This window comes from Synchiropus splendidus, chromosome 12, assembly GCF_027744825.2.
Source record: "Synchiropus splendidus isolate RoL2022-P1 chromosome 12, RoL_Sspl_1.0, whole genome shotgun sequence".
In the NCBI taxonomy this organism is placed as follows: Eukaryota; Metazoa; Chordata; class Actinopteri; order Syngnathiformes; family Callionymidae; genus Synchiropus; species Synchiropus splendidus.
Window position 1 is genome coordinate 2,599,323 of NC_071345.1, and position 24,668 is coordinate 2,623,990.

At 46.4% G+C, this 24,668-nt stretch overlaps 3 protein-coding genes and 1 non-coding gene across 8 annotated transcripts; 2 read left to right on the plus strand and 2 right to left on the minus strand.

Annotated features, from left to right (window-relative positions):
- Positions 1-822: 822 nt before the first annotated feature.
- Positions 823-6,814, plus strand: LOC128768583 (amine sulfotransferase-like). The gene is made up of 6 exons (XM_053881544.1): positions 823-976; positions 2,449-2,657; positions 3,947-4,073; positions 4,140-4,234; positions 6,435-6,615; positions 6,696-6,814. Exons 1-6 carry the CDS (start codon positions 823-825, stop codon positions 6,812-6,814), a joined length of 885 nt encoding a protein of 294 aa, XP_053737519.1.
- Positions 6,815-7,043: 229 nt separating this feature from the next.
- LOC128767996 (phospholipase B1, membrane-associated-like) lies at positions 7,044-23,755 on the minus strand. 4 transcript variants are annotated; one of them, XM_053880461.1, is made up of 43 exons: positions 22,727-23,755; positions 18,968-19,125; positions 18,792-18,845; positions 17,767-17,821; positions 17,663-17,694; positions 16,841-16,919; positions 16,726-16,774; positions 16,589-16,654; positions 16,466-16,531; positions 16,341-16,396; positions 15,390-15,465; positions 15,192-15,299; positions 14,868-14,936; positions 14,720-14,791; positions 14,118-14,192; positions 13,988-14,048; positions 13,810-13,868; positions 13,657-13,730; positions 13,549-13,592; positions 13,371-13,479; positions 13,170-13,221; positions 12,663-12,743; positions 12,533-12,598; positions 12,365-12,465; positions 12,213-12,294; positions 12,044-12,148; positions 11,879-11,974; positions 10,923-10,994; positions 10,762-10,839; positions 10,418-10,478; positions 10,295-10,353; positions 10,044-10,111; positions 9,931-9,974; positions 9,765-9,864; positions 9,655-9,706; positions 9,517-9,597; positions 9,388-9,453; positions 8,988-9,082; positions 8,713-8,794; positions 8,551-8,655; positions 8,386-8,481; positions 8,244-8,318; positions 7,044-8,170 (listed from the first exon to the last, which is right to left on the minus strand). In XM_053880461.1, exons 2-43 carry the CDS (start codon positions 19,026-19,028, stop codon positions 7,916-7,918), a joined length of 3,237 nt encoding a protein of 1,078 aa, XP_053736436.1. In that variant the 5' UTR covers positions 19,029-19,125; positions 22,727-23,755; the 3' UTR covers positions 7,044-7,915. The 4 variants fall into 4 exon arrangements, with proteins under 4 accessions (XP_053736436.1, XP_053736438.1, XP_053736439.1 ...); XM_053880463.1 differs by lacking the exon at positions 22,727-23,755 and adding an exon at positions 19,578-19,843; XM_053880464.1 differs by lacking the exon at positions 8,551-8,655.
- On the plus strand, positions 17,377-24,615 carry ypel5 (yippee-like 5). 2 transcript variants are annotated; one of them, XM_053880476.1, is made up of 4 exons: positions 17,377-17,401; positions 21,358-21,476; positions 22,748-22,907; positions 23,407-24,615. In XM_053880476.1, the coding sequence occupies exons 2-4, from the start codon at positions 21,358-21,360 to the stop codon at positions 23,626-23,628; spliced, it is 501 nt and encodes a 166-aa protein (XP_053736451.1). In that variant the 5' UTR covers positions 17,377-17,401; the 3' UTR covers positions 23,629-24,615. The 2 variants fall into 2 exon arrangements, with proteins under 2 accessions (XP_053736451.1, XP_053736452.1); XM_053880477.1 differs by lacking the exon at positions 21,358-21,476 and having other exon boundaries at positions 17,378-17,401.
- trnav-uac (transfer RNA valine (anticodon UAC)) lies at positions 17,879-17,951 on the minus strand. The gene has a single exon. It is a non-coding gene; the product is annotated as a tRNA-Val (tRNA).
- Positions 24,616-24,668: the final 53 nt, after the last annotated feature.

Genomic DNA, 24,668 nt, shown 5'->3' on the forward strand with positions numbered 1-24,668 from the left:
AAGCTGTGGCCCCTCCCAACGACATGGCTCCAGCAACACTCACTGGTCCACAGCTCATGCAGACAGCCACTGATCCCTTTAAACAATGAGAACCTTGACCTTCATCGGAAACACATGGGGAGATCAAATAAGAGCTGCCTCCATCAGCTGACCTCATCGATAAGGTCGACAACAAAGACTCTTCGCCGTCAAAATCTGTATGTCGATGCTGTTGGTGTAAACACACACAGGATGGGCATCGAGATCCGGTAGTTATTCAGAAGCAGTGAGGAAATGTAGCAGAGAGAAACAAGTGCTGTCATATTCTGTATCTCAATGAGTGGGTTCGCATGTGAGGAAAGTTTTGTTTTTTATAAATATGGGTTCACAACTTGGCGCATGTTGAGGCAAACGTTTGGACGGCGTTGGGATAACGTCGCGCACTCAAACTGGACCGGGACCAGAGGGTTCGTGTGAGTTTAAGCCGCTGCATACAATGTTTTGAGGGTCAACTAAATTTACCATTGAGTCATAAATGATTTCCCAGAACAAACAAGACAAACAAGTGGGAAGCAAAGTTTCTTCCAGTGGATCCCGTCGTTGAGAGCTCAGACTGCATGGAGGGAAGACCGGCCTTCTCCCTGGGCCTGTCTGCTGCGGTGATATGGACTACCTGAAGGTGGCACACTGCCAGATCATATACAGCCTGACGCTGATCTCGTGTCACAGCCTGCACTGAGTCAATGAGAATTCTTCACTCACTCTGCAGAGAGACAGTGAAGCCGCGAGTTCAGCCGCGTGACACGCCGCTGCCGTTCCAGCGTCCTCCAGGCTGCTGTTCCGATGGAGTCCATGGACATGATCAGCCCCTTTCTATTCAAATACAAGGGCAAGAACTTCCCAGTGCAGGATGGAAAGACCCCAAAAGACCTGGATGAGCTGCTGCATATGGAGGTTCGGCCGACTGACGTGTGCATTGTCACCTTCCCCAAATCAGGTGGGTGATGAACTTAACTTTTCAATACATTCATTTGAGCCGTTTCCTTCACGGCACAGGCTCCCAGAGTGGAGCGTGCCGGCCGTGGCTTGGGCTCTTCACCCAGCTGTGAGGGGAACAAAACGATTCCATCCCAAAGTGCAGCAGATGTTGAAGGTGCTCAGCCTAACACATTTGAATAGTCCGCATGACACATATTTCAAGACGGAGAAGTGTCATGAAGCCCGGACTGCTTTTATGTAAAATGTTAAAAGATCTGAATCTGTCATAAATGAAGTGCCCTTTCACGGTTTGGGCTTTTTCCCCTCCATCTCTTCATTTATGTCATATTCCATTTCATATTTGTCTTGTATTGTATTTGTGCAAGCGAATCCAGTGGAACGAGTAACTCAGCTCACCCGTCTTTCCAGTTTTTCCCCCCAACTAACCTGATAAGTTTCAGGCTGAACGAGAAGTCAGTCTACGGCGGAGCCATTGTGAGTCGGGTCGCCAAAGGCCAGAACGTTTCCACTGGAAGTTGAGCTTGCAGACGTCAGAAATATTCAATACTGCCAACAACACACACACACACACACACAACTCGCATAAACAGAGCAGATGTCATAAGAAAACATCCATACAAAATGGGTGATAACTAGAGGTGGGATTCGATTAAAAAAACGAATCTAATTCATCTGAGAATTTGTGATGAATTCATCTCAATTCGTCGCAGTTCAATGGTATACGAATATTGGGCACATTTTTCGATGTGAATGAATGTGGTGCATTAGTGAAGCAAGTGATGGAGCCACACACACGGTGAAACGACAGAATAGTGTTTATTCTGCAGCAGTCTGACAACAAATCACCACGGTGTCTATATTCAAGTTTTTATCTCACCTGATTTAAACCAGAGCTCTTTTCATGTCTTTAAATATTTGTATAAGAATTTCAAATACCTTCAGAGTAGTGTGAATTACGTGTCAATGAAATGACATTATTCTGTTGTTGTAAACTTGTGAAAGTCCCACCACCAGTTACAACACAAATATTTCAAATAGTACATTTTAACAAGCTGAATGTTGGGTTCAACACCACCATCTACCAACCCTGCTAGTTTCATTTACAAACTGACTGTCGATTCTGGTGAGCTGCATCTGTAGTGATCAGCATCGATATATATATCTATGTTAACAGATATATTCCCCACAGAAAGCATGAAAACGTCTCAGGAACCATGCAGTGAGCAGTGGACTCTCTGCATGTGACTGAGGATTGGCATGGATCTACAAATGTGTGGGAGTGGCATCTGTTTACTTTAGTCAACATTACGCTGACATATTCTTTGCTCAACTATATTGAAGTTCCTTAAGAAGAGCCGACCTTTTGGAAAATGTGCTACCGCGGAACATCTCCATGGGGACGGTCTTGTTTGAAGCCAGGGAGGTCATTTGTGGTTCAACACTGCTCATCTTTTCATACACGGTTCGTAGGCTCGGCGTGGATGCAGCAGATTCTAGTCCAGATCATGGACGAAGCTCACCCGGACCAAGTGGAGGACGACAACAACAGGCGGCGTGTCCCCTGGATCGAGGGCGGGACGCTGGACAAGTGTGAAAGGGAAAGGCCGGACCCTCGCCTTTACGGCACCCATGTGACTCCAGACATGCTGCCGCTGGGAATCCAGGAGAAGCAAGTGAAGGTAACCCACCCTGAACAGAAGCGGCCACTGTATCTGAGCACATTTCTCATGGTTGAACTAAGGGACAGGCGATAACTTATCGTACACGATATCCCGCCAAACGCACTCTCCACAGTGACAATTGTTCATCTCACGATAAATTCGATGAACACGCGGCTCACTGGCTGCATTGGACCTGCACACGTGAACAGGAGGAGAGCGTGACGGCGGCGTGTTCGCCAGCTCCGCGCCGTGTGACAGTTGTGGAGCGTGTGGTGGACTGTGGTTCACCATGGTAGTTTGAAAGTGATTTTGAATCCAGGGAACCTTTGATCATGACACTGGTCGACTGTGAGTCTCTGGATCACTGTTTCTTTGATGAGATGGAGTGGTCCTCACAGGTTCTCTGACGCGCTCCTCTGCCTTGGTTCACATCAACACATGCAGCTCTCCTGCTGCCAAGGTGACAACAGTTGGATATTGGCGGTGGCGTCCTCTTCCACGTCTCCATTAGGCTTCACTGATGGAGGACACACTCTCACAGGCAGCGCTAATGCTACGAGCCGCCATCAGTTAGGGACCGTCAACAAATTCTGAAGCCTCAAAGTTTGAGTGAAATCTTCAATAAGGCCATGGAAAACAAACATTTTAGGAGAGAGAATTGTGAAAAGGTTTTCATCACACAAGATTTTGAGAACAGAATCTGACTCAATGATCATTTATTGAGATGCAGCAGACAGACGGCTCAATCTAACCCCTAAATAAAAACCACCGGCTTCTACCAGAGACGTGAAACATTGAATTTCTCACCTCTAGACTTGGTTCACTATTATAAATAATAAACTAATAATGATGCTGGAGACAAACTCCAGTAATACGTTTCATCATGAAACACTTTCAAGAGAGACTGTCGTCTGTACGACACATGGAAGAGAATGAATGTGATGTTATCGCCAAAATGACCACATTCATCGCGATAACTTTCTTTGTCCATATCGCCCGACCCTAGTTGAAATGTGGCCCAGACGTTGATAACTTTATCTTTGGGGCCCGACGCTAAGATTTCAACCCCCTACGCCAGTGGTGCCCAACCAGTCGATCCTGTCGCCCTGACAGCAGGTTCCATGTGTTGCAGCTCTGTGCAGACTGACGGATGAGGTAGACTCTCTGCCCTCGCTCCTGTCTCTTGTGAAGACAGCACATAATAAAGGACGAATTCCGGGGCTCACATGTGTGACACAAACAACAAAAAAAAGAGTCATGTTCATCGGACGCTAAACTGCTGCATGTGGTGTCTTTATATTTCTCAGACCATCTATGTGATGAGGAACCCCAAAGACGTTCTGGTGTCTCTGTACCACTTTTCTATCAGCTGGGTGATGCTGGAAACTCCCAAGAGTTTCAATGAATTCTTCGACGACTTCATGGACGGCAAAGGTACAGTTGCACACGTCGTTCTTTTCATGCAGACCACGGAAACCCGACCATTCTGCTTCTCAACAGTTTATATCGGCTCATGGTTCGATCACATCAGAGAATACCACCGAGAAAAGGACAAGCTCAACCTTCATTACGTCACGTATGAAGACATGTTGAAGGTGGGAGATGAGTTCTTTTCGAGGAACATTCCAGCGCCATTCCATCGTGAAGTAGGATCTTAGACCAGTTGATACATACCTATCTCCATGTCCTGCGCGCACTCAATCGCTGCAGCGCTACTCCGCTCATCTTTATCATGAGCTAGCGCTTTCAGTCGAATTGAGAACTGGGTGAAGAAGGAACCAAGCACTTACACTTTTTACCAGGGCTGTAAGAAAATATTGATAGACTCAAACATCGCAGTGCTTGATAGCGTAATATGGTCTTGATATTTTGAGTTGTCTTACACTGATGCTCAGATATGCCGCTGCATTTGTGACGTCTTTATTACAAGCATTTCTTTTTTGCACACTGGTTAGTCTGGTGACTAAGGGAGTGATGCATTCCTCTGTTTCAGTGTGAAATGGAACTGAAAGTCTAACTGATCTGATGTTGTAAGAATAAACTTGTTTTCATACACATTATATAGTACTGCAGACTTTACCCCTTAAAACCACGGTTCTTGTTACAGTGTATTGTTGTACTTAAAGTATGGCAAAATATAGTGTCACCACTACGTATCGTACCGCAAGATACCTGCCGATACACAGCCCCACATTTTACTGCATGTCGAAGTGCTGCCCCATGTGACTCTGCCATCCAGTATTGTTCTCCATATGTGATCCACACTGGGTCATATACTGTAACATGCCTGGGGGCTTCTAACTTGCCTGTGTTGGATTCTAATCCAAGGCTAACACTGCGTGTCAGAGCGTTTGAGTGCAGGCACCAAGAGCAGAGAGCTTTGCATCAACACGTCTAAGGTCAGGGAAGAACATGTGTCATTATGGGATGGCGCAGGCACGTTCCTTTAAGTGCTGGCGTCTCGCACGACTTAAGAGTTCCCATGGTTTCAGTCAGCTGGGACTACTTTAGCAGTTATTGTTGACAAACTTGACTGGACTCTTCAACTCATCGACACGTACCTGTTTTGCTCCATTGTTCAAGATAATCTCTGAGGCCGGAGCTCGACCGTGCTCATGAATCAATGCCAAATTCCAGAGCTCCATAACACGAGGGAGCTCTTAGTCAAGGGAGTCTAGCAACGCTGACTTTACATTTACAGGTGTGTAAATACCTGAGCCAGGGCTCCAGGGTGACACCGTTGTGGCCGCAAATGCCAAAACAGACGATGATGTTGGAGACAAACGCCGCTGTTCCAAGACTCCAGTGTCTACAAAAAGCATGCCTTCAAGAGAAACATTTCTTTATATTGGGTTCACGTTTAAAAATCAAATGAAGTTAATTGAGAGTGGAAGGACAAAAATGTGGATGCAGCTAAAGAAAGAAATACTAGGCGCACCAGAGCAACCCAAACAACAGGTCAGTCTGGAGTAGGGACGGGCGGTATGGACAAAATAGTTAGCACATTCATTCTCTTCCATGTGTCGTACAGACGACAGTCTCTCTTGAAAGTGTTTCATGATGAAACGTATTACTGGAGTTTGTCTCCAGCATCATTATTAGTTTATTATTTATAATAGTGAACCAAGTCTAGAGGTGAGAAATTCAATGTTTCACGTCTCTGGTAGAAGCCGGTGGTTTTTATTTAGGGGTTAGATTGAGCCGTCTGTCTGCTGCATCTCAATAAATGATCATTGAGTCAGATTCTATTCTCAAAATCTTGTGTGATGAAAACCTTGTCACAACTCTCGCTCCTAAAATGTTTGTTTTCCATGGCCTTATTGAAGATTTCACTCAAACTTTGAGGCTTTAGAATTTGTTGACGGTCCCTAACTGATGGCGGCTCGTAGCATTAGCGCTGCCTGTGAGAGTGTGTCCTCCATCAGTGAAGCCTAATGGGGACGTGGAAGAGGACGCCACCGCCAATATCCAACTGTTGTCACCTTGGCAGCAGGAGAGCTGCATGTGTTGATGTGAACCAAGGCAGAGGAGCACGTCAGAGAACCTATGAGGACCACTCCATCTCATCAAAGAAACAGGGATCCAGAGACTCACAGTCGACCAGTGTCATGATCAAAGGTTCCCTGGGTTAAAAATCACTTTCAAACTACCATGGTGAACCACAGTCCACCACACTCTCCACAACTGTCACACGCCGCGGAGCTGGAGAACACGCCACCGTCACGCTCTCCTCATGTCCACGTGTGCAGGTCTGGAGCCCTGTCAGTGATATGACTTCACTTCTGTCACCAACAGGACTTGAGAGGGGAAGTTGAGAAAATATGCAAGTTTCTCGAAAAGGATTTGTCGGATGAAGCCATCGATCGAGTGGTGGAGTCGGCCACCTTCCAAAACATGAAGACAAACCCCAAAGCAAACTACAAGGACCTGCTGGATGAAGGTCGCTACAGAAGGGATGTGCCCACCATGCGCAAAGGTACTCTGCAACACTCTCAGTGTCCTGTTCCCTGCCAACCTGCCTTCCCTTCTGTGTGTGTGTGTGTGTGTGTGGGACAGGTAAAGCAGGCGACTGGAAGAACTACTTCACCGTGGCCCAGAACGAGTACTTTGACCAGGTGTTTCAGGAGAAGATGGAAGGAATCCCTCTGGACATCACATGGGAGGTCAAACTATAGCAACTGAAAGGACCTGGGAAATGTTCATCAAAAGGCCTTAAGAAATCTTGATCATTTGTCGCAACCCTTTCAGATCATTTCCTGCCATGAACTCGTAAATAAAGCATCAACACTGAAGAAGAACTTCCAGGAAAAAGGTTAATTATTGACATGTGTCATCGACTGCCAAAGCTTACACCTGTTAGAGAGAGTCATTTCAAAGGCTGTCAGAGGAAAGTCAGTACTTGTGGATCAGGCAGCTATCTGAATAACACCTCAGTTTTGTTTTCAAAACATGGGGCATACTTTTTTGAATACTAGAATAAAGTGTAATTGTAATTTCCTTTAAAGTTCAGGCAAATTGATGCACTTGGAGTCTTTTCTGTGACAGACAAAAACAATGTTGATCAAGTTATTCTTTATTGGAAGTTGACTTCTACTTTATCTTTTATTTTCTATAATGTTGTACTTATAATAATTTTATAGACAAATGCTGCTACTGGGGAGCGTGAAACATTTACTACTTCAGTGGTGGGAGGGCGCAACAGAAAATAATTGAGAAGTATAGTATAGTATATATAGCATTTCGCATCCGGTGGTTAAGCAACGTTTCCATCCTACTTCCTATGCCAATTGTGGCGTCGGTGAAAACCCCCCTCTTTTTTGTCATTGCTGCATCACAACACATACAAACGTAGCACCAGCATATAATATATTGCAAATTTGTGAGCAATATTTGATAAATAAAATGAGGAAATGTGACTAGACACACCCGGTTGCTAATGAATAGAAGCTAGCTAGCGCGCGCTAACCTTCGTAAACATTTGCAGAAATGGCTATTTTCATTAAAAAAAAAACTCGATCGTCTTGGGAAACAGTACAAAAATACTTCTGGATCCCGAGCTGGTCACTTCTTCTCTTCAAAGTGAACAAAAAGCGCATCTGTGATCACTAAACTTTTACAAATGCGCTCGCGCTCAAGCGACTGACAGGCAGTTGCGGCGGAGACTTTCATTTTTATTTAATAAATAAGATCGCGTACAAAAACTTGATCTTTTTAACATACTGCTGCTCGTGTGCAACACAAAAACGCACAATGTGCCGCTGCGACATCAGAACCATTTAAAACGAAGTTCCATTCAATTGAAATGATGAGTCTTTTTTGCTTTTCCGACTATGCAAGCAAGAGACGGCTGATAATGTCATGACGACACCAACTATAAGACTCACTACTCCCACCACTACTGGCACCCAGACTGGTAGCGGGGTCGAGCAGGGCGGCGCCGCGGCGCTTGAGGTGAAATGGGGTGCACTGGTAGTGGAGGTCACAGGAGGAGTCGGTCTGCTGTTGCTCTTGGTGAAGATGAAGGGATTGACCTGGTGAACAAGATGAACACGAGTTTTAACAGACGATCACAAACAGATGCAAATAATACAAAGACGCACGAACCTGAGACGGACAGCGAAGCTTGGAGCGGTCATGCGTGAAGTCGTTGTAGGTTTTCTTCCGGCCCACAGGCTCCAACTGTGTCGGCAGATCATTCATTGTAGTTTGGACAGACAGTGACTGGTGTCGCGCTTCCTCTGCTCACCATGTTGTTCCACAGTCCGATGGCCATCTCAGCGTGGGCTCGTTCGCTGATGTGGAAGCAGTCCAGAGAGTAGAAGGTCGTGTCAGCCTCTCCTTCCTGGAGGAAGCAAAGGGTTACTTCCAAATGTCTGCTTCATTTGCATCGATAAAGATGCCCTTCACTTACGCCGACGTGTGGGATGAAGTAGCTGTGTAAAAATGGCTGAAGCACCACAGCAAAATCTGCCCTCCCCTCGTAGCGGTCTCCAGAAATCAGATTCTGGAGCTCATTCTGAGCAAATACAACAATAAAACCCTGCCAAGAAAAGGTCTTTTAAAGAGCTGGTACCTGGTATAGATTGTTGACACGCTTTATAGCTTCCATCTCTGGGGAGTTTTCAGATGGGTTGATGACACACGGGCAGCTCGTCCTGTTAAAACAGGCAGCAGGTCTCAGTCTCCAGCTTCAGTCCAGTTGATATTTCTCAAGCATCACATGCAAAAACTAAAGCCACATTGGTCACATACTATGTTTACACGTGTGACTGATTGAATATCTGTGAAAGCACACGCTCTCATACAAGGCTCTTATTTTAGCTGCAGATGACAATAAATACGGCCAACCTTTGCAAGAGCAAACAGCCCAGGGTCTTCTTCTTCACTCTTTTTAATGTCTCTATCTGCAATACCTCCACCACATTGACCAGCATCCGGGGAACCTGTCGACAAGCATTACGCTTAAAGGGACCAGACACTGACACAAGAGACGTGCTTCACGGCTCAAAACCATCGCTTTCATTTAAACTTTCATTGTGTTGGCAAATGTGCTAACAGCACAGAGAGTTGCTCGCCAAGATGCCAGTGTAAAACTGTGTAAGAAAAATAGAAATATTAAAGTAAAATAATCCTTTCAAAATGTATTGTAGGGAACCATGTTTTGGTTCCGACATAAAAAAAGAGAACAACTGGCATGTATGCTAATGAAACAAACTACTGAAGCTGTGATTATACGTAGCGAGTTCACCTCTTGGTAAAGCAGGTCGAGCCCCAGCATCAGATGATGACTGTAGTTTGTAGGCGACAGGTTACTCTGCAGAGCAAATCCAGCCTCAGTTGCACGCGGTACAGATCCATGTTGACTCGGGTGACTGACCTGATCCAGGCAGTAGCTGCACAGATCATTTCCCCCGACAAAGACGGTCAGAAGTTTCCAGTCTTGCTCAAAATTCACTGCCTGAGAAGGAAGAGAAGAGTGAGTGTCGAGGAGAGACCGGCTCAGGCGACCCCTCACCTTGTCTTCCTTCATGACCTTGATGAGCTCTTGAATTTGTGCGGGGATTGACCTGTGACACAGACCTTTCTTCAGCACCAAAACATCACACAATAAGACGCACAACGTACGATGTCATGGCTCCGGACACTGCCATGTTGAAGCCCTTTTGCCGTGAACCTTGACCTTTGGAGAAGCCTTTGAGTGACGGGTTGAACTTCCTCAAGATGTCTGCAGGAAAAAATATATTTTCAGACCGCTCACTTTAGGGAGAGACCAGAAACATGATGTTGTTACTTGGCAGCGTGGTAACAGCATCGATCGTTTTATCTCCTCCAATGCTGCCAAAAACAAAAAACAGAAATCAATCTTGTTGCTCACTTTATTCCACTTCACAACAGGTGCTTCACCTCCATGAGACGCCTCTATACTCTTTATTCAGGTCAAACAAGGTCTTGGCCTTGGCTCCAGTCGCCACCTGTCAACAAAACGGCGGCTCATTTGACATTCACGTCTCACTGTGTATCAACTGAACGTGAACGGCAGAAGAGAAAGTTGAAATGTCCGTCCTCAGCAGAGAAAGGTATCTGGCTGATAAAGTGATGATTAGGTTGGTTCATAGTTCAGTGACGTGAGCAGGACTGATAGGAGCGGAGCTCACCGTGGTGGAGTCTCCCACCGCCGCCACCACTTTGATGTCAGCTGGTCTGAGTCTGTGAACTGAAGCACAGGCAGTAGCACTGTGAGTGTGGCCCCAGGCCACGGCCGGTGAGTGCAGCCTCACCTGAGCTCGGCACAGACGCGGACGGCGCCAGGTCCACGCAGGAGAAGTCGCTCCCCCAGTTCTGGTGACAGGAAACGCAGAGCATGGAGCGGAGACTTTGACTTGATTAATGACATTAATTGATAACAGATTAATCCAGTATCAACGATTCCAGGTCGTAAACAAAACATGATGAAGGAGACCGGTGAGATTGTGCTGATGGACGGAAAGTTTTCGTTGGGACAGTGACAGGTTTTCAGACTTGTTCTCCACGGGAGCACTTCCAGAAAATTACTTTTGAATCGAGTCCCACCGCTAGTTCACACCCTTTAAGCCCTTGAGTTGTGGGGTGGTATGACACATACCGGCACAGGTCCGGGTGTAGGTTTCGGAGCTGCATATGTGTAGTTACTGTTGCGAAAGGTTCGGATGTACGGTGAGGCCTGAGGGCAAAGGCAAATGGGAAGTGGATGCCATCAACAGAAGTGACTCCATGTCAGTGTCAAACGTTGTTTGTTTGTCGTACCTTCGTTGGACATTTCAGGCCGAGGTCAGTAGAAAACTCCTGCTTGGCCGTTTTGTTTCCCAGAGGCTCCAACTGTGACCAGAACAGAGGCCCAGGTTACTCCACACAGATCCACACAACACGGTCAACACTGTCAGTCAGGTTCTTCGTCGAGGAAGCTCCCAGAAGTCTCCACAGTGATGCTCAGAAATCCCTTCATCCTCACTCAGCCCAGAAAAAACAAAGGCTTGGGGCTGCAGTTCCACATGAACTGGTTGGGACTCACAGGTTGAGACCTTGCTGCATCTCTTGGTGCGCCACCAATAGGTCCACCTGGCAAACGCACCCTGATCACAAGTGATGGGCTGATGAGGCTCCATGAAACAGTGTTCTCATTTTCAGGCCCAAACATCTGAATGAAACCTCACATCAGTTTTGAAGCAAGGCTGCCCTCTAGTGGGCTCTGAAAGCATGGACGCTGTTTCATGAAGCCTCATCGCTGTGATGACGCCTTGACGTATGTAAAATTGAAGTGAGGTTCCACTGGAACAGCCGTTCAACTGCTAAGGTTTTTGGGCAGATGGGTCCCACTGGTGGGCTCAGATTGGACACTGTTTCATGAAGCTTCATCACCACTCATCCCTTCACTGCCTCATAACACTGGCCAGGACTCCACATCCACGCGACATAACTGAGGTTGGTTACACAAGCAGGTGTGTTTCCAAGAGGTGGTCCTCAGTAGTATAGCAGGTGCACACATACACATATCTACAGAGTGTATTTGTCAGCTGTGTAATTAACTTGCAGTACAACCGTCAACTACAAAAACAAAGGGAGGGAGCTGCGGGGAGTTGTTGGAATTTCACCATATAAATCAGCTTTTTTTAATACCTGACTTGACATCTTGACACCTTAAGACGCCCTGGTGTCAGTCAAGCGTGTCCTCGAGCCAAACATGAGGGCGGGTTTATTCCTACCATGTTGTTCCAGAGCGAGCGGGCCATCAGCGTCTGAGCCTTCTGGCTGAGATGGAAACAGTCTGCGCTGAGGAAGGAGCGATCCGGACTTCCGTTCTGTCACGAGGTCCAAAAACGTGTCATGTTCAGGCCGAGACCTCAGAGCTCAGACTCTCTGGTACTGACCGGCAGTTTGGGAAGCACCACGTCCCTCAGTAACGGCTGGATGACCACGGTGAAGTCTGGACGAGTGTCGTAGCGACCCGACTCCACCAGGTCGTTCAGGAATCGCTGAGGAAGCAGGCGACGCTCAGTGACGCGCCACAGCAGCAGAGCAGAGGTGGATAAGTCGTACCTGATAATCTCGGTTGATTTCCTCCACCTTCTGGAGGGAGACGGAGTCGGGCTTGGGCAGGATCACACACGGACACAGAATACTGGCACACAGGAGGAGGGAAGCGGTTCAGTGCTTGACTCTGGCTGTGAATATGAATCAGGAGCACCCACTTGACCAGCCAGGTGGGACATTTCACTGACGCGTTGACGTGCATTTCCCTCAGTGGGAGAATGTGAAGTGGCTCCACTAAGTTCACCAGCGCTCGAGGAACCTGAGAGGCAGAAGTGCACTTCAGATCTGGTGATGAAGGAGGAGCAACAAACCCCTCGGACCCCAACCTCTCTGTGGAGATAATCCAGGCTGTCGCGGACGTGTCGCACGTAGTTCTCCACGGAAAACTGAAGCTGTGTGCAGATCGAGCAGAAATTGAGCAAACGGCGACTAAGAAAAAGACAAATAAAGACTCACAGAGTTGTAGCAGTGGTCGCAGATGTCGTTCCCACCGATGAAGAAAGTGATCAGCTTCCAGTCCGATTCAAAGTCGATTCTCTGCCAGAAATAATTTAAGGACATCAACTAAAGAGGCTATGTTGAAAAAATAATTCCATAAAATTGATTTTTAAAAAGGATTTAAGTGTGTTAATGCCACAACAAAGTGTGATAAGTCTTTACCATGTTTTGTTCTTTTATAAGACTTGAAAGACTTTAACTTGGAGCTAAAATAATTTGAAAAACAAATCCAAATAATAAAGAAATATGAGTTGATTTTCTTCCACTACTGAGGGAGCCTATGCCAGACACTTGGATGAGTGCCTCCAGCTGGATTTGAAGCCACAACTGTCTTGCTGCAGCAGCCCCACTGCCACAAAATGCTACCCAAACTTTAGAATACCACATAGGCAACTTTTCAATCAATGACAGAGCGTCTCACAACATGAACCACCAGGACAATGAAGTGGCAACGCTCTTACTTACAGTGTCATTCTTCATTCTCGCCACCAGCGCTCGGACCTGAGGTGGAACGTCTCTGCAGGCACGAAGAACATAAGAAATAAACAGGAGTCATTCAAACTGAGGGCTGAACGTTGCTCCCATGTCGTGGTTATGAGCACATTTTTCACACTTAAAGGAACAAAGTCATCATTTCTTTAACAACACAGGGCATCGCTCACTCACTTGCTCTTGGCCCCGGCCACTGCCTGGTTGAGAAAGGCCTGAGGAGACGTCTGCTCGCCCGTGTCCACAGAGTACCCCGTCAGTTTGGCGTTGTAATACTTCAAGATGTCTGATGAGGCAACGTCATTCTCACTTCCAGGCGCTAATACAGAGTCAGTTAAGGTCTCATCAAACTCACTGGGCAGCGTGGTGACAGTGGTCAGGTTGTCGTCTCCGCCAACGCTGCAGGCAACACCACTCAGTACACGGAAGCAAGAGGATGCTTTAAAGGTGTCGCTGAACTCACCTCCAGGATAAACCTCGATACTGAGTCAAGACGTCCAAAATGTTGTTTGGACTGGAGGCGATCCCATTGCCGGCCTGCCATCATGAACAGAAGCAGGCATCATTTCTGCAGGTTTAGCTGATGTTCACTTCAGATGTGAGAGCAGAAACGCACCGTCAGCGAGTCTCCCACGGCGCCGATCACCTTAATGTCCGCTGGCCTCAGTTCATGAACTGCAGTTCAAATACATCCAGGTCCAAGAACAATGCCATCATCATAATCATCAACGTAATGCGCAAGGTTCTTCTAAATTTGGATGTTCTCAACGCTTCCTCCAGTGTTTTGCTGATACCTGAGGTCGGTGAGGACGGCGAGGGGTCAAAGTCTTCACACGGCATCTCTGTTCCCGTCGCCTGAAACGCAGAGATCTCACGTCTAATCTGGCCACTGATAAAGAGAGGTGTCTGGCAGGTGACACTCACATGGGGCACAGGCGGTGAGGACTGGCCGCCGTGATGCGACGGAGAGTTTCCTTCTGTCCTCAGGAACGGTCGCTCCTGCGAGACAGAGGAGAGCAGTGCATTCCAACACAACATGCTGTCAATAACACGTTCATCTCATGCATGCAAAATCGATTTAGCTAACTGATCAACTGCTTGTCAAACAGTGTGCCATTTCTTGGAAACACAATTTCCTTGTGGGGACGTTTTGCCACCACAAGGTTAAACCTCAATTTGTGGGTTAGAACTTGAAAATAAAAGGGTCATTATGATTGAATTTCAGTTTGGTGCAGAGTCCTGGTTCAGGTGAGCCATGTGTTTTGGAGGGTTAGGTTTAGGGGCAGAGGCTGGGGCTTATGTCAATGAGAGGTCCCCACAAAGACAGTGCGACAAACATGCAAATGTAGCGAGGATGAGACGTTGCAACGGTGGAAGAGGAAGCGAGGAAGAACATTCTTTTACGGTGCAATTTCATGAAATGGCCTTCAGAATCACAGAGTGTGATCCAGCACCCTCAACGTAGGACCTGTTCACCAGCAGCTGAATCTAACGTGACAGCATCTGCAGTTCAGTCGGACTCTCACCTCAGTGGGACACGGCAGTTTTATCAAGTGTCCGTTTTCATCCGTCAAGTCGCTTCCAGTGGTCGGCTGGAGCTGAAATGCCATGCAAGTCAGGGACGAAGCCATTTCAACACCTTTGTCTGGTAAATACATCTGGAGAACTACACACCAGGTTGGTCCACAGCTGCACCGTCAGCCGCTCAGTTTCCTCTCGAGGGTCAGAGGCCGTCTTTGATCCCTAAAACCAAGGAAGTTTAGATCTGTATTTCAAAACAACACAGTAATGTCCCGCTTCAACCATTGGTTTCTCCTTCTCAATATATTTTATCGGTGACCTGCTGATTTATTTTACATCTCATCAATGATATTGCACTGTGAAAAGTGCTGCATTTGACTATTCTGTGATCTCATCTTCACGTCTCAGCAGTTCTTTTGTGTTTGTACTGCATTGTTAAGTCACGTTGAAAAGAAGAATGAGAGAATGACAACTCACAGCAGGCGAGAGATTCAGGGTGAAAGGCCAGTCCTGCAGGACGACAGCGAAGTCCTCTCGATCGCCGCCGTACCAGCGATTCCTCACCAGTAGCTGCTCCAGCGACTCCTGGTAGAAGAGAGGAGAGCACAGATGGAGGAAAGACAGGCAGAAATGATTGTTCCATCGAGTTCCCATGTCCAAATTCATCTGACGCACCTGCAGAGCCTGAGTCAGCAGAGCCCTGTGAAGCCTGACCTCTCCCTCCTGCTGCGACGCCACACACGCACAGCTCCTGCATCAGACGACAATCAAACCTTGGATGTGCAGCTGTCAGAAAATCACAGCTGTCAAAGCGTTTGGTTCATAGCCACATGCTTTAGACTGTAAACTGACTTCCGTGTCAGTATCTTGACTGAGGCCGAGATAAAACTAACTGTTTACAGCTGAAATCAGAAGCAAACACTCATCGACGATAAAGACGAAAAAATAAATCAAAGCTGTCACTGTAACATAAAGTTGATCCATAAAGTCTCAACAGTACAGTACAGAGGGAACTGAGGAGATCAGATTGGTTCCACAGTAGTAAGTGATCATCAAGGTTTCAAACACATGAACACCTGAACGAAAGGTAAAATCTGAAAATAACGAAAAAGACAAGCTCATTTCCAACCATACAGTGATTTTCTAATACAATATTATTTCCATCTTTTTTCCTAAAACAAATTGCATTAATAATACTCTGCATGCAATGACCTGATACGGCCAGCAGGTGGCAGTAGCGTGCCAGCGCACCAATAAGAGGAGACCAGAAGAAGAGACCAGCAGCAGGGAACGAATACGAATCCCTCAAAACATTGGTACATTTTGTCTCTATAGTCACATGAAAGTAGATAATACTCAGTGATTTGACTGTGGAAGGCGGTCATGTGACCGGGTGTGCTGTTAGTGCTCCACTTGTAAATGCATTCTGTGATTGGTGGAGGCTATTATGTGATCAAATTGTGTTTATTATCGTGATTTGTTCATGAATTCTTTATTTTTTTGAGGTACTTATTGGACTGAAGCGGCTTAATGTGAATGTAGCATTTGACTATCCTTTCATTTGCTGTTGTAATTTCAGAAACAGAAGAGACTTTATGTCTGTTGTCATCACTCCAGGTCGCTCACCGGCTCGTGTCGCCCGCTCCATCCCATAATGCAACACTGACGATGGTCTGCTTTAGCTGCAACAGAATTGAAGGATGAGGCTGTGTCTGAAAGTGTGTTCGGTGGTGAGTGGAGCTGCTGCGTACCTGAGACTGCAGGAGCTTCAGGACATGGTCCACCTCCGAGGCGACGGACTGGATCACCGACTGAGCCTGGGAACACACGAGGTCACCAGAGGTTTGTGGATCATTACGGCTCCAATCCTTTACCTGCCGCTGCTCGCACACGCAGAGCTGATCCACTGGGACGAAGAGAAGCAGCAGTTTCCAAACATCCTGCACAAAATAAGTGGGTGAAGTTTGAAAGTAAACACACAGCTGAGGGAGAGGTGATGCTCCACACCAACCTGGTAGCTCTGCAGAGACGCAGCCGCCTGTTCTGCTCGCTCCAACAGTCTGCCAAGATCAGTGAGAGGAGTTGGTCATTTGATGCAAAGTCATGAGGGGGGTTTGGGCCAGTACCTCGGCTGGTGCAGAGAGGAGGGAAGGTGGGATTCATCCAGAGCACTGGTGAGGGCGGGGTTGCTCAGAGCCATCAGCTCTGGAATTCAGACATGAACCACAGTGAAACCTGCGACACAGCGTACGTCCACACCTCTGGTAGATCAGCTGTTACCTCTGCCAGCTCCATGACTGCTATATATACTGTACGACCACAACATTACTGCAAGTGAAAGCCAGAAATAATACCACCTTTACTGTGACCTATACCACCGCGACAACGCTCACTTCCACCGCGGTGACTGCTACTGCTACAGTTGCTCTACAACTACCACAACCGGCGTGAATTACTTTCCACAACGACTTGTTCCAGAGTCATTGAATCCAAGCAGTAAAACTGAATGAGGCTGATTCTGTTTAGGGGTCAGGTGTCACACACTTTGAATCCCTTTATCTGCCAATAAACTGCGGATTCGCTTCACTAACAAAGGCTGAGTGAAAGTTATATAAAGTTTCTCGCTGCTCGATGTCAGCACAGCTGGTGCTGTTGCTGTGAGAGCGGGCTGACACCGAGCAACACAGGCAAGTAAAACACCGCGATGTGAACGTACTGAGGTTCAGTTTGTTTGTTATCAGCGCGCAGAAGATAAGCAGCGCAGTCCAGGTTCACTGGAGAGTAAAGTGAAGTCATGACTCAATCAACAGGGCCACGATGAAGGACTCTTGCTGGGAATACAATCACTAATATCAGTATATGATTGTTCTGCAAACCCTGAGAGAAAGAAAGTGAAAGTTGAAGCAGATGCAAGAAGGAAATGTAAGGCTGAAGTTCGGGCCAGTTACCGAGGAGTGTTGACACGACAGTGGACATCTCACTGGGGAAGAAATAACAGGCTTCAATTTCACAGCCTCGATGAAGCTCCATGGAGGTGGAACAAGTGACTCACCTCTGCAGATTCACAGTGGAAAACACCGACACGTCTGCAGGTCGGAGGTGGTTGACTAGAAAACAAATTTTGCTTCGTCAGTTTTAGGCTGAGCAGCGGCTTGCAAACACTCTGGTTCCAGTGGGGCTCGAACCCAGGACCTTCTGCGTGTAAAGCAGACGTGATAACCACTACACTAGAGAACCTGAAAAATTCACGCTCCGATAACCAGATCAATTCACGTCTTCAGAAGGACACCAAATCAACTTTTACATAACGCAGAGTTGAGTCCTGCACGAGCATTTGAGCGGAAATGATGTTGCGAGTCTCGGTTCGAACCCACACGACAGTCCACTCGTTACGTTCAACTCTTCATCGTGTCGCATGTTGTTAGCATGTTAGCAGCGAAAGCTAACGATGCTGGCGCGACGCCATACCTCGCGAAGTTCACATAGCTGTGTTTCAAAAACGGAATCCCATTTCAGTCCCTTAAAAACGGAGTTCTGTAATATAATATATAATCTGAAGCAATCATGTGATATTGTAAACCTGGTCGAGCATCATAAATAATTGCATTTGCTTATTGTTTCCACCCTTTTTACTGTCAACATGGCTATTTTTTATGATCAACCACGCCGTTAAATATGCGAACTACCGTCATGACGAGTAGTTTTATAGAGTATTTTGAAATACATTTATTACTTGCTCTCTCTCTCTCTCTCTCTCTCTCTCTCTATATATATATATATATATATATATATATATTATATATTATATATATTATATATATATATTTTTTTTTTAACCTTTCAACAGAGCTTTTTTTCTACTTGAAAAGAAATTGTTGCACCTATTTTCTAGACCCAGACATAAAAGTTAAATGAAAGAATGCTAAATAAACTAAATATTAACTTGCCAAAAACATATAATGGACTGATTTAATGGATTAACGGATACAGTGAACAATATGTATCCATTTAAAAATAATTGTTTCACCCCAATTTACAGAAGAAATGTACTAGTTAGGATGTAAACGAAGGACTCACCGTTGGTTGGTTTAGGCTGAGAGGGGGACATCTTCGAGCAAGGCAGCTCAGCCGCTGCAAAAACAACAACACAGATGTCATTATGTTTGCTCTCTCGCACACTTCACTCACAGCAGTAACGGAACATTGTACATTCTGTTGCACAGTTGCGCAGACGTGTTTAAAAACCATCATACCGGAAGTCCATGTGACTCCCAGGAGAGAGAACACAAGCAGCCGTGGAAGCATGGTTGTCATACGAGGATTTCTTCGCCCCGTGCGCGTCTCTTCAAGTCGCCTGCCGTATGTGACCCGTCTCTCGTGATATGCCGCGCATTATCAGTCATTTGGTCGCCTGTTGTAAATGTGTATCAGAGGAGGGGCAACATCTTCGAAGGACAAGTCATATAATCAACATTGGCTTTCATAATTCCAAAACAGTTTCACTGATACAGGAGACAAAGGTGTCTATAATATCGGACCACATCTCGTAACGTAATGTATGTATGATTGGAGGCACGATTCTCTGCCTGAAACACAAGCAACACTGGTTGCTGCATGGATTATGTTTATCACATACTTAAATTGAGGGAAACAACATAGGGTTAGTGAGTGTCGGATGAAGGAGAAGCGGGTGAGGGATCATTCAGGGTAGTGGCAGAAGATGAAGAGAGGTGATGGGTGAGTCAATAAGGGAATGATCATGTTCAATTTTTACATGGTGTGGCTTTTCAAAGACTTAGGAGAAATGAGTGTCGCCAGGTAAAGGTTATGGCCTTGCTTAATAATCTTATCGTGTCATCTCACCTCAACTATCTGCTGTATCCTCCGATCGTGGGGCTGCTCAGCAGTGAGGTCAACAACTCACCAGTTGCTTTCATAACTGATTTCATGACAGATGAGAATTGTCGTCCAATTCTATATCATAATTCTATGTATCTATAGATGAAGTTGGCAGCGGCCCTCGCTCCCCGGAGCATCGAAGCATTCCACAGTCACGATTGCAGAGTTGCAGATATGAGATGGTCCGGCTTTTACACGCTCTTATCTTCCCTCAAGGCCGTTAACTCTGCATGAACCTGCAGCTGAAGCTCCCATTATATCTCTGCGATCTGGGCTAATCTCTTAACATGCTCAGATGAACAACATGTTCACTTCTCCTCCCAATCCATCATGTCATCACATCATATGGAGCCAAGCGGTATAGAACGTTTCAGTCGTGCTGTGGCATGTGGCGGAAAATCTGGCCCAGAATTGCTTAACAAATTACAGTGGTACCTCGGTTTTCGAACGTCCCGGAATTCGAACAAATTCGAACAAATTCACCCCCGAAAAAAGGTGGAAAAAAACATAACGTGCGCAGACCGATCAGCTGACCCATGCGGCGCTTTGTTATTGTGTACAACGCAGCCTCTGTATGCAGACGTGTCCCGTTAGCTACATTTACTGACTGTTTTTTCTCTTCATATTGAGGTGTAAAACCTTTCCTGTCTCCACACTGGACCGTGGTAGAGTGTCACAGGGGAGGTGCTGGAGCGCTCACTCCAGGGTTTGATGTCCTGTTGTGGGCTGGAGCTGGGACAGGGATGAGGCCAGTCTGGGACAGAGCGTGACTTGGTTTATGACTTTGTCACAGCCAAACTGCACAGAAGCGCACATTCAGAGCTGGACACGCGGGCACCTCTTCACTTCTGGAGAGACCTCACTCACTCGGCAACCCCTCCCACATGCAGCGGCCACACACATAGAGGAACAGCCACCTGCAAGATCTGCAGAACAAGCGCTCAGAAGGAGTCAAATCTGTCACATGCATGTGTTGACTTCCTGAGTCAGCCCTGTGCTTGTACACGTCAATAATGGCATCTTCGTCCTGGCAGTCTGATCATTAACAAACCAGCGTGTGAGCAACAATATCTTTCTCAACTATTTTAAGGACATAAAATCCCTGACATGAATTCTGATATACTAAAACGCCCCTGTCCTGATCTGAAAAAACAAAGTGACCAAGCGGCTTCCATGTCTCTCACTCCTATATGTGACTGTCCACTGTGAAATAGCAACCTTCCTTTTCATCGTTCTCTTCCTGAAACACAGGCGACACTGGTTACTACATGGATTGTTTGTAACTTGCTTCAATGTAGTGAATCAATATGTTGAATCTTCCCAACAGACGGATCGAGTGAGCTGAGGCAAACAGAGCTGGGCTTGGTTGCGTGCACTGTATTTAATACGACACCCGAACTACAGTTTAAACTCTCAAATTTCATGACAGAATGTTGACTGAAAACACTTGTCCAGGTAGAATTTACCGCAACATCCCCAGTGTTTTACACTCAGCTCTCTGCTGCCCTCTATATTTACGAGTGCAACTACAAGACACGCTTGATCAGACTCAGTTCTTCAAAATAAAAGCGCACTTCAAATCCTCTCGCCAGAGCTATCTCAAAGACACACACTGCTCAACGAATTGCATTTCATATTTCAGGTAGATAGTTGTCTGAGGCCCATACCGAGCTGAGGAGACTTACATAGGGGTTGACTCGCCTGACCATGATATATTTCACCCGGGTCTCGTTTTATTTTGAAGATGCAGATCGGAAGCAGTGAAGCTCCATCAAAACAAACGCCATTACAACTCCAGTCGACAACAAGAACATCGTGTAACACTTTCGTCGACCGAAGCCTCCGTTGTTCTGCGAAGACTCGGTGAGAGATGCGAACAATGCAGCGACTGTTGTTGACATTTGCACCTGTATTCAGGTTGTCGTCTTTGATGTGCTGTGTTTTTGGGGACGCTTCGCTTCTACGTTGTTGGTTTCTGCGTGTTAGCTTCAGGGCCAGCCATGTTTTATAAAGTGGAACACGAGTTCTGCCTGTGGTCGTCGTTACTTTAGAAACAAGCTCGTTTGAACGCGTCACTTCAGTCTGGCTGTATCAGTGCTAGCGCGTTCAATAAGGAGGCTAAGATGAATGGATGTTATGACAATCGAGGTGAAAGATTGTAAGGTAACAATGCTACGCTGTGAGATCTCAATCCATTGTAATCTGCATTCCTGGTTTCTATAGCTGCATTAAAACCAGTTTGTTTTGTTGAACAGGGGCATGTTTTATCAGTTATAAAAATAAGTGCCATGTATCATGAAGGTTCCCTGTTCCTTGTTAGGTAATATGTTTAATATGTTTATCTCTTGGTCTATATGATGTGATAGGTTTCTGCGTTTCTAATTTATTCATGTTCAACTGCTTCAGCTCTTGAGAATTCCTCACATCACACCTCAAGGAAGTCCAAGTATGGCGACTTCCTGGATGCACAGCGGTGGCAGCTGCTCAGTGGAAACCCTGCCACCCAGCTGTACACTCTTAAGGGCGCTTTCACACGAGGGGTTCTGCCTCGAGGCAAGGCTCTTTCGTCTCAGAAGTCCGAGATGTGAACACAAGCCAGTCGGACCTGATCCCCGCTGGAGAGCTGCACTTTGTCTCAGGATACTGTCAGCGGGTGGTGAGCTTCACACCTCTGGCGACTCAGCGCTAGATGCTGGAAACTCCGTGTCCAGCACGACTCCACACAAACCTGATAGGTGGTGGGCAGTAAAGGGTCTGATGGCTGTCTGGGCGGACAACTTCTCAAACTCCCAGAACACTGAGGTGTGCAGCGGGGGGCTGCAGGAAAATCGCGCTCTGCAACGCAGCGGTCCGGGACTCGCGATGTGTGGGGGCGTTTGATAACTCACGCCCTTATTAGCCTGATAAACGTCTGACTCTGTTGTTGATCTCAGTACACAGAGGAAAACGACTAATCTACTAAATGACACTCCGTATGTAGTTCTGCTGTGGTCAGATCTGGAGATACCAGACTCGTCGATCTGCTGGGCCAGTGTCCACTGACTGATCTGTCATGAAGCTCAACTGGAGCGGCAGACAGCAGCCTTTATCATAACTGTGAGAATTCATCTTACCGTTTGCTTCTTGTCCCACAGGCGTTTTGAATCGGGCACAATGGGCCGCATCTTCCTGGATCACATTGGCGGGACCCGTCTCTTCTCTTGTGCCAACTGTGACACAATTCTGACCAACAGAGCCGAGCTCATCTCCACCCGCTTCACTGGGGCCACCGGTCGGGCTTTCCTCTTTAACAAGGTACAGAACAGACTCTTGAGGCAGACCTGCTTTTCTGCAAGGGATATTGGAGAGCAACTGGAAACAGTGGATTACAATCCTCATTAGCATTCGGATCGTTTTACAGATTCTGTCACGAAATCATACACCAGTGAGTGGTGAATTCCTGCTGCCAGTCACACTTTTCACAGTTTTCATGATAGATTTCTGCAGATTGTTTTTTTCTGTTGGTGTCACTGGCCGGTGACGACACCAAATCTCTCTGAAGAACTGATCTCTAGAAACCACGACCAGTCTGAACTAGAACCAGCAGGTCAGGTTAGGGTGAGGAGCTCGGTCATGAGGTCCAGACTCAGAGTGGAGCTGCTGCTCCTCTTCAAAGAGAAGTTGAATTGAGTTTGGCATCTGAATTTGGTAGCCGACCTTGATCAGAAGGACAGGACGCTGGGTGTGGAAGCGTGCAGCGTTGTGTTGGTGAAGAGTTGAAGCATTACTTTCGATGGTGTCTCCGCCTCCTCAGGTGGTGAATCTGCAGCACAGCGAGGTGCAGGACCGAGTCATGCTAACGGGCCGACACATGGTGCGCGACGTCAGCTGCAAGAACTGCAACAGCAAACTGGGATGGATGTACGAGTTCGCCACGGAGGAGAGCCAGCGCTACAAGGAGGGCCGAGTCATCCTGGAGAGGGCGCTGGTGAGGGAGAGCGAGGGCTTCGAGCACGCTCCCTCCGACAACTCCTGAGGCGTCACCGCCTCTTTGGTCTCCTCCTGCATCGCTGCATGGATACTTCGCCATCTGTGACACCAAAATATCTTCCAAGTGGAAGCAGTGGACTGTTGAGAGATTTGGCTTTTCTTATCACCTGCTTTTTACGTGTCCAGCCTGCTGTGATTTCCCGCTCGTGCGTGGGGTTTGTGAAGTTTCAGCTGCTGCCTGCAGGGAAGTGACGACAAAAGGGTGGTTCGGTTCTGACAACAGGCCACGCAGCGTTTGTCTCGCTATTTCTCTGCAACATTCCCACGCCAGAAAAGGAAGTCTGCTCTTCACATTCTTTCATTTACTTTTCAGATCAGCAGCCTGGACGATCAGATGGAACACGAATAAGACAAACGTCTGTGTAAACAGTGACCCATTTTTGCACCATTCGAGTCCCTCGGGATCTATACTTGAACATTTTTGGATTCGTCTGATTGATTCACCCTATTTGTTTGACTTTTAATTTTTGAAATAAACTTTTAAATACAGTTTGCTGCATTTAAAAGTTTAAATGTATTTAATTTCATCTTATTCAAAATGTACATTGAGTGAATTGAGTTGTTCTTTGGTCAAAAGAAATAAATCCATATTTATGGAAATGTTTTTTTTAATTGCCTTTTTTCTCCAAATGATTTCATAAGTGACTTTTTTCATCCTGAATTATTTTCTTCTAGTATTCAGATGATTTAATCAGTTGTCTACTGATACTACGAAGAAGAAAACACATGTATTTAAAGTAATAACTGAGACATGAGATGGCTTTTATTTAAAAACATGGTTGCCTCCGCCCTGACATCGCTCCCCTCTTTGGCTCCTGTCATTGCTCTGGATGGATTGATCCCAAATATTTGAACTGTTCTGCATCAGTTCTCTCCTTCACGCTCAGCAAACATGTGCTTATCCTCTGTTTTCCACCTCATTTGTCCATCATTATTGCGATGAATACATGAAAAATAAACGTTACTGAAAGGTAAAACCTCAACATTACTTATTCGTGTGTTACTTCAGTGTTATCGCGCTATTTT